This window comes from Anomaloglossus baeobatrachus, chromosome 7 (genome assembly GCF_048569485.1).
Source record: "Anomaloglossus baeobatrachus isolate aAnoBae1 chromosome 7, aAnoBae1.hap1, whole genome shotgun sequence".
NCBI classification, from domain to species: domain Eukaryota; kingdom Metazoa; phylum Chordata; class Amphibia; order Anura; family Aromobatidae; genus Anomaloglossus; species Anomaloglossus baeobatrachus.
The window spans coordinates 90299359-90312351 of record NC_134359.1 but is presented as its reverse complement, the minus strand read 5'-3'; the positions used below and the strand labels follow the sequence as shown (position 1 = coordinate 90312351).

The 12993-nt window shown below is 49.1% G+C and overlaps 1 protein-coding gene across 1 annotated transcript in view; it reads right to left on the bottom strand.

Annotated features, from left to right (window-relative positions):
* The window catches only part of HDAC4 (histone deacetylase 4), a 72158-nt gene that overhangs the window by 42276 nt on the left and 16889 nt on the right, over window positions 1–12993 (bottom strand). The window contains exons 10-18 of the mRNA XM_075318926.1: window positions 9830–10078; window positions 9555–9741; window positions 8767–8900; window positions 8573–8678; window positions 8192–8238; window positions 1087–1194; window positions 911–966; window positions 735–822; window positions 535–654 (exon numbers count right to left, since the gene is read on the bottom strand). Coding sequence (XP_075175041.1) covers window positions 535–654; window positions 735–822; window positions 911–966; window positions 1087–1194; window positions 8192–8238; window positions 8573–8678; window positions 8767–8900; window positions 9555–9741; window positions 9830–10078 — 1095 coding nt within the window. The remainder of the gene's footprint in view (window positions 1–534; window positions 655–734; window positions 823–910; window positions 967–1086; window positions 1195–8191; window positions 8239–8572; window positions 8679–8766; window positions 8901–9554; window positions 9742–9829; window positions 10079–12993) is intronic.

Sequence of the window (12993 nt, the reverse complement as noted above, 5' to 3'; positions counted from 1 at the left end):
CGGATTCCACTGTTGTCCAAAAGGGCGGATTGTGACGGAAGGAAAATGTTATTGAGGTACTGGGGTGTATGTACCCTTTGTTATATGGGGGACTCTTTTCCTTCTTTGAGTCCTTCCCATTTTATAACGGTGTCTTAACATTCGGCACTTATTAAACTTGTTCACTTCTTGTATTCAGCAAGTGTTTTGTTGTCATCCATTTAAATTCTGGATTTCCAGTGTATTTATGGTCAAGCTGTGCTCTATTTCCCATAAATTTATTGTGCCGAACGCTGTATACAAGCGCTCACTGGTGGTGGTACAAAATCTGGTGACAGAGTCCCTTTAAGAACGCACCGACCTCCTTTCATAGAGAGAATGAGCAGGCAGAGCGGAGCTCAATGTGAATGGTAATGGGAGAAATTACTGGATTACAACTGAAAAACTATCAATCTGCACTTATCTGACACCTATAAAGGATGAACCATCTGTAGACAAAAATCCCATCAAGCCCTTCTAAACGCATTCATAAAAGTCTACAAAATATATACATACCTCATCGGGCGCCCCACTGCCTGGGAAGAAGTTTCCGTCATCATAGCGGTGGACTGATATGTAAAGGACACTAGGATCTGTGTAGAAAGCCTGTTGGGTGCCATTTCCATGATGCACATCCTAAAATGTACAAGTCCATATTGAAATGCCCTTTTTTCCCCATTTCACACACTGGCAGTATAGATTAAGTCGCCACTCACCCAATCTACAATCAATATTTTTCCAACATTGAACCTCTGCTGGAGAAGTTTCGCTGTTATTGCCACAGAATTGAAGTAGCAAAAACCCCTATAATGTAAGAAACATTGTGTGCATTAAATCACAAGTCAAGATATAGCTCCGTAATCTTCACGATGAAAGTCAGGACAGAACTTACATAGGCGTGCTCTCCTCTGCGTGGTGACCGGGAGGCCTGACCACTGCAAAGCCATTCTACAAGGGAAGGGAAAAAAGGTATTATTCGATGAGTATCCATCATGGTACAATTCTTCAGTAGCCAAAAAAATAAGTGTAAAAAAGCAAATAGAAATATTACAATCCAGAAAGTCTCACCTTCAGCTCTCCAGCCACCACCTTGGAGGCAAGTTCCACTACACATCCCACTGCGAGCCGAGCAGCCCCGGAAGAGTGGACCTCATTCCAAATTGTATCACTGTCAACCTAGATACATTAAGATATTATCACATCTATCCAACTAAACATGGAAAACCTCTGACAAAGCCTTATCAAAATATCCAGGGTTTGGACCCACAGCTAAAAACATACAAATATCACAAATACTACTCCGCAATACCCATCACTAGGCTTGAAGCCAATCGACTGTCAGAACCCAGGTCATCGGCCATGTTAGTAATCTGCGGCTAATGGACAAGGGCATTAAGAATTGCCTCTTACCTGACGGCATCTGTGATTCTTACTTTGATTAGCATGCCTGGCGATGTCATGCCACAATAAAGACACCAGTCTGGCTAAGCAAAAGAAGAGCCACTGATGCCACGAGGTAAGAAGCAGTTGTTAAAGGGAACCTGTCAGGTGTAATATGCACCGATAACCATGAGCAGTTCTGGGTGCATGTTGCTAATCCCTGCCTAACTCTCACAGGCTATAGTAGCATACATAAAGAGATCTATAGAAAAAGTATTTCTAAAGATCCTTTATGATATGCTAATGAGCACAGGGACTAGTTGCAGTGGTGTTATTTCCCTTGGCTAGTTGGCCCCCTTAGCACGTAAGGAACCCCTGCGGGTATTCTAACATGCTAATGAATGCGCAGAGTCGCGCTCATCTCTCTGCTGCCACCGCTGGTTTCCGGTTCAGTGCGCATGATCAGAAGTCCTTGGACTTCCAGTCATACGCACTACACCAATTTAAAGCTGGTAGGCGTACACCCAGCTTCATGGTGTGCATGTCAAAGTCCGGGGACTTCGGATCATACACACTGAGCTGAAAACCAGAGTCAGCTGCGGTGTCAGCAGAGGTGAGAGCGACCATGCCTCTGAAGGCGCGCATTCATTAGCATGTTACATGCTAAGGGGGCCAACTAGTCAAGGAAAAAAGAGAATTTTGTTTACTTACCGTAAATTCTTTTTCTTATAGTTCCGTCATGGGAGACCCAGACCATGGGTGTATAGCTACTGCCTCCGGAGGACACACAAAGTTACTACACTCAAAACGTGTAGCTCCTCCCTCCCAGTATATACACCCCCTGCTAGCCAGTCCTAGCCAGTTTAGTGCAAAAGCTGAAGGAGGACATCCACCCACAAGAAGAGACAGAGTAAAAACCGGAAGAACCGGAACCTCTGTCTACAACAATAACAGCCGGTGAAGACACCGGAACAAGAAACCTGCCAACAGGCAATAGGGAGGGTGCTGGGTCTCCCATGACGGAACTATAAGAAAAAGAATTTACGGTAAGTAAACAAAATTCTCTTTTTCTTTATCGTTCCTATGGGAGACCCAGACCATGGGACGTTCCAAAGCAGTCCATGGGTGGGAATAAACAGACAACTGAGAAGCAGGCAAAACCTAACTTCACAAATGGGCGACAGACGCCTGAAAGATGCGTCTGCCTAAGCCCGCGTCTGCCAAAGCATAAGCATGGCTTGGATAGAGCTTCGAAAAAAGTATGCAGACTAATTCGAGCTGCAGTCTGACAGACCTACTGAGCCGTAGCCTGGAGCCTGAAAGCCCAAAAGGCACCGACAGGTCTGATCAAATGTGCTCTGATCCCCGGCGGGGAAGGCACTTGAGTACACTTGTTGGGCCTCGGAAATGGCCGACCTAAGCCAACAACCCAGGGTCGGCTTAGATGCCGAGAGACCGCTACGCTGACTAGCGGTCAGCACCAGAGAGAGGTGCACTGCCTAATAACGGCGGTGCAAGACACATAGATCCGGAGCGCCCGCACCAGATCCAGGATATGCAACGCTTTCTCAAACGATGAACAGGAGCCGGACAAAAGGGAGGCAGGAAAATTGCCCCGGATAAGGTGGAAGCAGTAACCACCTCAGGGAAAAAAGTCCGGAGTCGGACGGAGACCACCTTGTCTTGATGCAAAAGGCCAAGAAGGGGGTGACTCCGAGAGAGTACAGTTAGAACTCTCTGGCGGGAAATTATAGCCACTAGAAGACTACTTTCTGTGAAAGATGAAACAAAGAAACCTCCCTAAGAGGCGCAAAGAGGGGATTCCGGGAACCGGGAGGACCGGATTAGGGTCCCAGGGCTCCATAGGCCGCAGGAAAGGCGGAATAATGTGAGATGCGCCCTGAAAGGAGCTCACCGGAGCCAGCCGGACGATACGCCGCTGGCACATACTGACAGAGCCGAGACCTGTCCCTTATGAGGGATAGTCCTAGCTGTAAACCGGACTGTGAAAGAGACAGGAGGGTCGGCAAGGCTAAAAAGGTCAAAGGACACTTTGAAGCTCGAGTCATAGCGGAGATGACTTCAGGAAGGATACGAGAAGTCGCCAAGATCCAGGACTCAAGATCTACGCCGTCAATCTGAGAATCCAGAATTCTGACGGAAAAAACGGACCCTTTTGAGAAAAGGTCTGAACGGTCCGGAAGATGCCATGGCAATCCAACGGACAGAAGGAGCAGGTTAGGGTACCAAGCCTGCCTGGGTCAGTCTGGAGAATGAGAATGACCCGACGGCCCCCTTAACTGATCTTGCGCAGGACTCTGGGCAAGAGGTAGAGACGAAGCTGGGATCAAACATGAACCAGTGTGCCTACCGCAATGGACCACGGTTGGACAGCTGAAATAGTCTGCCTCGCAGTTTTCACATCTAGGATGTGGGCTGCGGATATGGTGGACTAGGAGTCCCTTGTCCACTGAAGAATGATGAGCTGCCAAGATTGCCAGACGGCTGAATGTCCCGCCCTGGAAGTTGATGTAGGAAAACGCTGTCACGTTGTCCGACTGGACTCGAATGTGCCTAGCCGCCAACAGATGGTGAAGGCTTAGAGAGCTAGAAATACAGCCCTGATTTCCAGCACATTGAACCAGAGGGCTGAATCGGACAGAGTCCAAGCGCCCTGCGCTCCACGGTGGAGATATACTGCTCCCAAGGCGGAAAGACCAGCACCCTGGTGAGGATCACCCGGGACGGGGCTAGGAAGGAGCATCCCTGAGACAGAGTGGCCGAAACCACCACTGCAAGGAGCCCCTGGTCAGTGGCGAAGCCACCACTCCGAGAAGGAGGGAGGTCGCGTGTACAGCGGAAACCCTCCAGTCTCAGAGGACGCAGGAGAAACTGGGCAAGGAATCGCTTCCATTGACGCCACCGTCTGACCAGCACCTTATTTGGTGTCTGATAGAACGACGTCGACCCGGAGGGACTACTGATCGACTAAGAGCAGCTTCACAAAGTGCCGACAGAGTCTCGAATTGCGTCCCTGAAAACCTCTGGTGCGAAGTCAGAGTGGACCTGGACAGAATGACAAGCCACCCGAATAGATTAGAGTGGCGAGAGTAAGCGAAGTACTCTACTAAGAGTCTGCGCTGGATGAAACCCCGAGAAGAAAACCGTCCGGGGCAAACGATCACTGCCAACCCCTAGGGGTGCAGGACCCTAATCACAGCAGCCCCAAGGAGAATACTCGAGGGGCCGTGGCTAACCCAAAGGGAAGAGCCACGAATTGGACCACTCCGATGGCAAAACGTAGTCAACGCTGGTGTGAAACTGCGATTGATCCTTGCCGAAAGGCATCCCTGATGCCGATGGCTGCTAGGGAATCTCCTTGGGTTCTTGATTGATCCGGTGAAAAACACACGGAACAAGACCGAGACTCCATGTGAAAACGCCACACCTGACCATGCTTGAAAAGCTAAAGATCCAGGTCGGAAGGCACCGCCCTCTTCGGGGACTAGAAATAGATTTAAGCAAAAATCTCAGAACCGTTCCCAGTCGGGAACCGGAACAATTACTCCGTTGGCCTGCAAGAAATGCCACGGCCTGTGAGAAGGCGGCGGCCTTGGAGCCGGGAGGAGTTGACAGAAAAAATCTGTTTGGCGGGTGGACAGAATTCCATCCTGTAGCCATGGGAGATATAAACTCGCCCCCACTGAACGGAGACGTGGTAGAACCATACGTCGCCAAGTGGAGAGAGCCTGCCACCGACCAAGGAGGTGGTTGGCGTGGCCAGATAGCTCGGAGGAAGCTGACTCCGAGGTAGCATCTCCTGCGGTCTTCTGAAGACGCAGCTTCAAGCCATTTGGTTCTATGAACTAAGGCCGAGCTAGAGGACGATCAGAAGGAGGAACGGAAACCACCGAAACCTCAACTGATTCCTGCCCTGGTTTAGGTTTGTGGCAAGGAAGAACTCTCGTCGCCGAGAGCTTCCTAAATTTCATCTAGTTGGTTCCGAAGAGACTGGTCCCACCAAAGGGGAGCCCAGCAAGGAACCTCTATAGAGGCATCTGCCTTCCATTGCCGAAGCCACACCTGCGGATAGCGAGGAAAGTAGCCAAAACCACCGCTGTGCGGTGTCCAGCATGGCAGACTTGGCAGAGGATGGAAAGACTGAAGTCTGGAAGTTCAGGCAACAGTCTTGGGCATAGAGTCCCAGTGAGAGAATGCATCTCCTCTGAGGAGCCATCAGCCACTGACATAACGGTCCGGGCTGAGCCACCTGAGGTGAATGAGCCCACCTCTTGACCATCATTGGTGGACGGGGGAAACCCAGTCCTCAGAATCACGCTTCATGGGAAGCGACTGTCAGAGCGGACCCTGGGCTGGTTACAGGGGCCTGACAACTGGCGTGGTTAAGGAACACACGTTGTGTTCACCTAGATAAGGTAACTCCGGCGGATTGAGGTCCAGTACAAAGTTAATGTACCGTGGGATCCTTATAGAGGTGCCGTCAGCCACTGATACAACTATCCGGGCTGAAAGTCTGGACACCGGAGTGGCCACGCTTGACGAATGAGTACACTCCTTGACCACCTCTGATGGGAGGGGGAGACAGGCAGCAGAACCCCGCTGTGGGATCTGCAGGACAGGCTGCGGGCTTGGACGCAGCGGGTTGAAAACTGGAGTGGTTAAGGAACACACTCCTCGTCTTGTTAAAGGTATACTGATGCCTTTTTGCCAGCGGGGAATACTCCCCTGATACAGGCGGATGGAGGTCCAATATAATGGACACAATCTAATCATTCGCATCCCCGTCATCTACGGACGGATCAAAGTACGTAAAGCAGCGTCCGAGCCCCTGATAGAGACATCCTCCTCGTCCAGTGGGTCAGCTCGTATCGGAGCTGCGGGACGGGGAGGACAGGGGACCCTGCGTCTCCCTGTCAGGAGGACGGGGTCTGTGAGCTTTGCTGAGCAAGCAGAAAACGCCCTGAGAAGGGGGTTGCATGCTCAGGGGATGCCGGGACAGCCGACCCCTGGAAAAAGAGATTCCCCCAGGGGTCAGCCACCGAACCCGGAGCAGCTGGAGGGACCATGCATGAGGCTCCAAGCTGAGGGGCCACAGCGGTTATGAGCTCGGTACAGCCGTACGAGACTACCAGCAGTGGATAATAAAAAACAGCCTGCAGCCTCGCTCTGTGAGACCTGCTGCAGAGGTGGGGGGCTCTGTCTAGAATGTGTAGAAAACACAAGACAGGGGTTCAGCCTGGGGAGACTCCAGGCTGAGGCACCACCACCTAAGAACCATGACAGTATAGCCTGTGCCGGTTCAGGCAATATGAGCTTACATGCAGAACATGTAGTGTACAGCCTTGGAGCTTTGCTCCTAGTGAGACATGCTGCTGAGGAGGAGGTTCTATAATAAAGAATTAACTCCTTCACGATGCCCTGATAGTATATAAAAGTGCACAACCAGAGGTTGTGACTTGTCAGGCCGCTGTGAGTGCCCCCCCAGGTTCCAAGCCTGGACCCCCAGCCCCCCCCCAGATATTCACTCCCTCTGCACTGCATAGCAGCCAGCGCCGATCAGCGTACTAAGAACGCTGAGAAAATGGCGCTAGAGTGAGGGGGGAGGGCGGGGGTTAACCCAGGAGCGGGAATCGGAGGGCTAAGAAATGTACAGGGGAGGGAATCATCTCCTCAACAAGGAGTGTCCTCCCCTGTGCAGAGCGGGCGGTGCTGCAGCGTCCCCCTGCATGACTGACATGCAGGGGAACGAGACGAAACTAGGCCGCGGCCGAAGCCGGGGCCTAGAGTTAAACATGCGGCCGAAAATCAGGCATCATCGGCGCGGTACACAGAAAAAAAAACAGTGGAACCGGCCGGAAACACAGTACAAGCAGCATTATCAAAGTCAAACACTGTCCCCCTAATAAAGTGCCCCACATTGCAGAAGGACCCTCTGAATAACGTCTCTATACTTAGCTTTGAGACGCAGGGTCCAGTCCCTGGTGGGGTGGGGGTCCAGTGCTCCGTCCAGCAGGGTCCTGTCAAAGGGCTGCGGATGGAGGCCGGTCTCCAGCAAAGCAGTGAGAACCGTGTTGGCTCCCACTTCAAGCCAGAGCCCCAGCATGGGATGGTGAAGGAGCGCGGCATGAAGGGCTCTTGCCCTGAATCAACCTTAACAGCACCGCCACCAGGGGGGTGTGAAGGGACATGCCGGGGGTCCTGTGGACCCGCTTTTCTTCCAAATCTGTAGAAAAAATGAAAATCAAAAAAAAAAAAAAAAGGATGCATGTGCCTCCTGACACAAAGCAAAAAACTGGCTAGGACTGGCTAGCAGGGGGTGTATATACTGGGAGGGAGGAGCTACACGTTTTGAGTGTAGTAACTTTGTGTGTCCTCCGGAGGCAGTAGCTATACACCCATGGTCTGGGTCTCCCATAGGAACGATAAAGAAATAATGCCCTTGCGACTTGTCTCTGGCCTCATTAGCATAGAAATACTTTTTCTAAAGATCTCTATATCTATGCTACTATAGCCTGGGACAGTTAGGCAGGGATTAGCAATATGCACCCAGAACTACGCGTGGTTCTGGGTGCATATTGCACCTGACAGGCTCCCTTTAAGGCTATCGCCCAGTGGCCACCAATTACTAATGTGGCAGCTGGACGTGGTCCTAGGAAATCAATTCACACCATCTCTATACATCACATAACCGTGACCTTCATTATTTACTGCCAGGCATGATCTAGAAGTGCCCACATACTACACTAAAAGCGGCATTGGAATAAACACTCACCCCAACCCCTCCACATGGTAGACGGACGAACATGGAGGTCAAAGATCCTGCATGAGGAAAGGGGAATGGGTTAGTGGAGATCGGTTAGTAGCACATTACAAAAAGAATAAGTCAGCAAATAAACACGAAAAACAAGTGCACTGGACCGACATCCCAGCCGCTTTCATAGCATAGGTGCAGTATTTTTAGAGAAAGGAAAGAAACGAAAGGAAGCAAACCACATGTAGGATAGTCTGTATTCGATACACAAACTAACCAAGGAACCAAAATAGCAAACAACAAAAATATATAGTACAGTCCCATAATGTGATCTAATTGGAGAGGAAAAAGGGGAAATCCAATAGTAAAGCAAATAATCATCATATCAAATTTAACATTTACCTTCCAGTTTCTGTCGATTCAAGGGGTTGGTGCCATAGAGCAAAGAGTGCGCCTCGGAGTGAACGGTCTGCAGTTCTTCCAAAGTGGCTTTTCTGCCCCGTATGCACTATACATAAAAATACAGAGATCAGAATTAAAAGGTTTTGTTTATCCCAAAAGATAAAAAAGGGTAAAATGAAAGGGTAAACGCTCACCTCACACATGCTCCTTAGACCCGTCTCTTGCAGCCTTGACCAGATGCTTTGTATACGGCCAGCATGCTCAGGATGGCTATTAGTGTTCCCACAGATGCACTGATGTTTCAGCATCAAAGTATCATAGACAAGGCCTGCAAAAAAAAAAAAATGGAGATGCCATAAAATGAGACCTAACAAAAATGAATAAACAACCCAATGATGTTAGAGTTATAGTTGTTTTATAATCTGGCTTCCTTTGACCTCATTAATGTGAAGGAGCGCTCATCTGCTGTCTTTAGAAGCGCAACAGTCTGCCATCTGATAGCCAACGGGTGTGGGGCAGTGTGTTCCAGAAGATTCGGAACAGCAACATGGTCAAATTGCAGTTCCGAACCGGGGCTTTCCCAGGCTGGAGACAAAGGAACCATTGTCCCTACAACATGAGACTAGCACAGGGGGCACTACCCGGATCTGGACAACTTTGGAGTGACATTGGCACCCATCAGCTCTCAAGTGCGCAATCATTGCCCATGGAACCTAAGTAACAAGCCATAACCTAAAGAATTAAAATTCCCTCTGGTCTTGGAAACGAAAAAAAAAAAATAAATAAATTGCAAAATTGGTTGTGTTTACGAGAACTTTGGAATTTTAACTATTGATGAATAGGCCTCAGTGATCAAATGACTGAAGAAAGGGATGTCCTGTCCTGGTGGAGACCACCAGAATCGCTTTCCAGTCTTTATATCATTTTTTGGGGGTGGAAAAAAAAATCCTGAGAACCCCTTTAAAGTGACCTAATACTGCACCTGTAGTGAATCGTGGTTTGGTGGGTGTTTCTTGAACAGACATGGGGAATGAGGCAGAGGCTGGAGAAGACTGGGCTCTTGAGAGTGGTCTGTGTCCACTAAAATGTACCACAACGCCAGCAGCTTCCATGGAGGCTTGATAGTTCCTCAGCTGATGTATGCGCTGCTGCTCCAATAAAAGGGTTTGCTACAATGGGAAGAAGAAGATGATTGTCAAACAGATACGGAAGATCAGAGAAATAGTACAAGCATGGCTCTAGCCATGTGTCCCATACCTGTCTGAAGAGAAGGTCCTGCTCAGCCTGGAGTTTGCTCTGTTCCAGCTCCTGTGTGCCGGCTTCATCTTCACTTTCGTCTCTTTCCTGCTTCACGCGCACAATGCTCCCCAGGCCCTGCTCTTTATGGTCAGATCCATGCTCTAGGTATGAGTCCTCATGGATAGCTTGATGCTCGCGTAGCTCCTCTTCGGTTTCCTCGGGGTGGCTTTCATGTTGTCGTGAAACCTCATTGACTTTAGGAATCATCTGAAACAGATACAGAAAACAGAATATACCGTATTTTTCGGACTATAAGACGCACCTGACCATAAGACGCACCCTGGTTGTAGAGGAGGAAAATAGGAAAATAAAATTTTAACCAAAAAATATGGTCATGACACACTGTTATGGGGCGAGGATCTGCTGCTGACACTGTTATGGGGGTAATGTCCCCAAATTCTCTACTAAGGTACCCCATTCTGATAAGGATCCTCCTGCCTTGTATATGATCCTGCTCATATACCCCCCATCCTGCTAATAATATACCCCCCATCCATCCTGCTAATAATATACCCCCCATCCATCCTGCTAATAATATACCCCCCATCCATCCTGCTCATGATATACCCCCATCCATCCTGCTCATGATATACCCCCATCCATCCTGCTAATAATATACCTTCCATCCATCCTGCTCAGGATATGCCCCCATCCATCCTGCTCAGGATATGCCCCCATCCATCATGCTCAAGATATGCCCCCATCCATCCTGCTCATGAAATGCCCCCATCCATCCTGCTCATGAAATGCCCCCATCCATCCTGCTCATGAAATGCCCCCATCCATCCTGCTCATGAAATGCCCCCATCCATCCTGCTCATGAAATGCCCCCATCCTGGTAAATGGCGTGTATCCTGTGGCACAGGAAAAAAAAAATAAACGTTTATACTTACCCTTCCTCACTCCCTGAAGCACCGATCTCTGTCTCAGCTGCAGCGCCACTGTGTGGAGCCGTCACCGGTGTCTGCAGCATCGCGTCTTCCTGTCTGTGCCGGCGGTAAGCTGATCGATTCTGGTGGATACTAGCGGCGCGCACAGCGATGACGTCATCGCGGTGCGCGCCGCTAGTGTCCAGATCAGCTGACCGCCGGCACAGACAGGAAGACGCGATGCTGCAGGGGGGCGGCTCCACACACGATGACGGGTGAGTACACTGATTCACTGCACCCCGCGCTGATAATGATGCACGGGGGGCAGTGAATACAGCCGCACATGATCACTCCAGGCTGTAGTTGCCAGGGGTGATCACGGCCGGCTGCTAATTATGCACGCACCCCCCCCCCGCCTATCCCCCCGCCCACCTGTCAGCGCCGGTTTCGCTGAGAGATGATGGGCGGGAGGATGGGCGAGCATATGTAATGAGCGGGCCCACGTGGTCACGGCAGGCTGTTACAGCCTGCTCGTGCCGCCGATGACCCGCTGAACCGCGGCACCCTCATTCCCCGCAGCCTTATAGTCAGACCATAAGACGCACCCCGCACTTTCCCCCAACATTTGGGGGGAAAAAAGTGCGTCTTATGGTCCGAAAAATACGGTAAATCGATGCTCATAAAAGAAATAAAAACACCCAAAAACTAGCACGGAGATGAGAAAAATCAATATTAGAAGACAATCTCACTGACAAAAAAAAAAAGGAAATAAAGACAACCGTGATGAATCGGAAAAGAAGAATGTCACCATATCACCATTAGCTTACAGAGAATATAATGAGAAAAAACTAAAAGTATCTGTCCTAGAATGAGAATAGGAGGTTACATGACAATGGTGGCACACGGAGGTCTGCCTGTCACTACAGTGCTTCTACTCCGTAATAAGACGGCTGTGAACAAGCCTCAAAATGAAAAAAAAAAAAAAGGCCGTTTTGGGGACTCCCAGCTACCGAGGACTCCCAGTATACCCTATAAGCACAATGTCTCCATACACTGAATGGTGTACAATTGCAGTTCACACCTTATTTAACCTGAAATATGAGTGAGATTGCACGAGTGATTTACCCACTGCTCCAGCTGGTAATGTTGTAGCACAGGTAAGAAACCCATTTAGATGCTATAAGGCACAAAGTGATAACAATGCTCTGTCTAACACAAGGGCTGTTGTAGCCGAGGAAACAAAGGGTTTTTTTCTTGCTCAATAACATCAATATTGATAACAAGCCCCATGTAAAAAAACAAAAACAAAACAAAAGGTAATAATAAATCTGTACAATTTACATAAATCTTCTGAATGTGAGCGCCACACCCTCTTCTTTTGCTAATCAGTAGATGAATAAAAGTTATTTTGCTTGAAACGTGTTGACGTTCCCCCCCCCCCCATTATTTTATTTTTTTTAACTATGTCTTAATATGCTTATATAGCTTGGCTTTTAATCTGTACAATAAGATTCAACTTTTTATTTATTGCGGGTGCTGGATCCATTTGTCTTTCATTAGCAGAGGCTGCAGATGCCAACACCCCACCGACCAAACACTGTCTATCCTCAGGCTAGGCCATCAATATTTAAAGGGAATCTGTCACCAGGTTTTTGTTCTCCCATCTGCAGCATAATAATGTAGAGGCAGAGACCCTGATTCCAGCGATGTGTCACTTACTGAGCTGTTTGCTGTCATTCTGATAAAATCACTGTTTTATCTGCTGCAGATCTAGCAGTTATACAGAGCTCATGAATATCGGGACTACTTGCAGCGAGCCAAGTAGTCCTGTAATGATAAAATCACTGATTATTCAGCAGTAGATTATCAAAACTACACTACGCAGCCCAGTAAGTGACACACCGCTGGACTCAGGGTCTCTGCCCCTATGTTATGCTGCTCTGAGATTAGGTGGTAAAAATCTGGTGACAGATTCCCTCTAACACCCAGAACACCGCTTCAAAGGAAGTCTGTCAGCTCAAAATGACTGTTCAAACTGAGCACAGGCGCTCAGTGCATCCTTGATGTGAGGAAATAATTCAGGTCACCTCTCACTTGTTTCACAACGGTCTCCTTCTTCTGTGGCTTCTGTAAAGCCAGAACTGTCAATCAAGGAACAGAAGGAAGAGATGGATGAAAAATCAAGTAGGGCAGAGGCGGGGAGGTGCACTGAACCGATCGGCCATGCCAAGAGGGAACCCAGTGCCTGAGCTT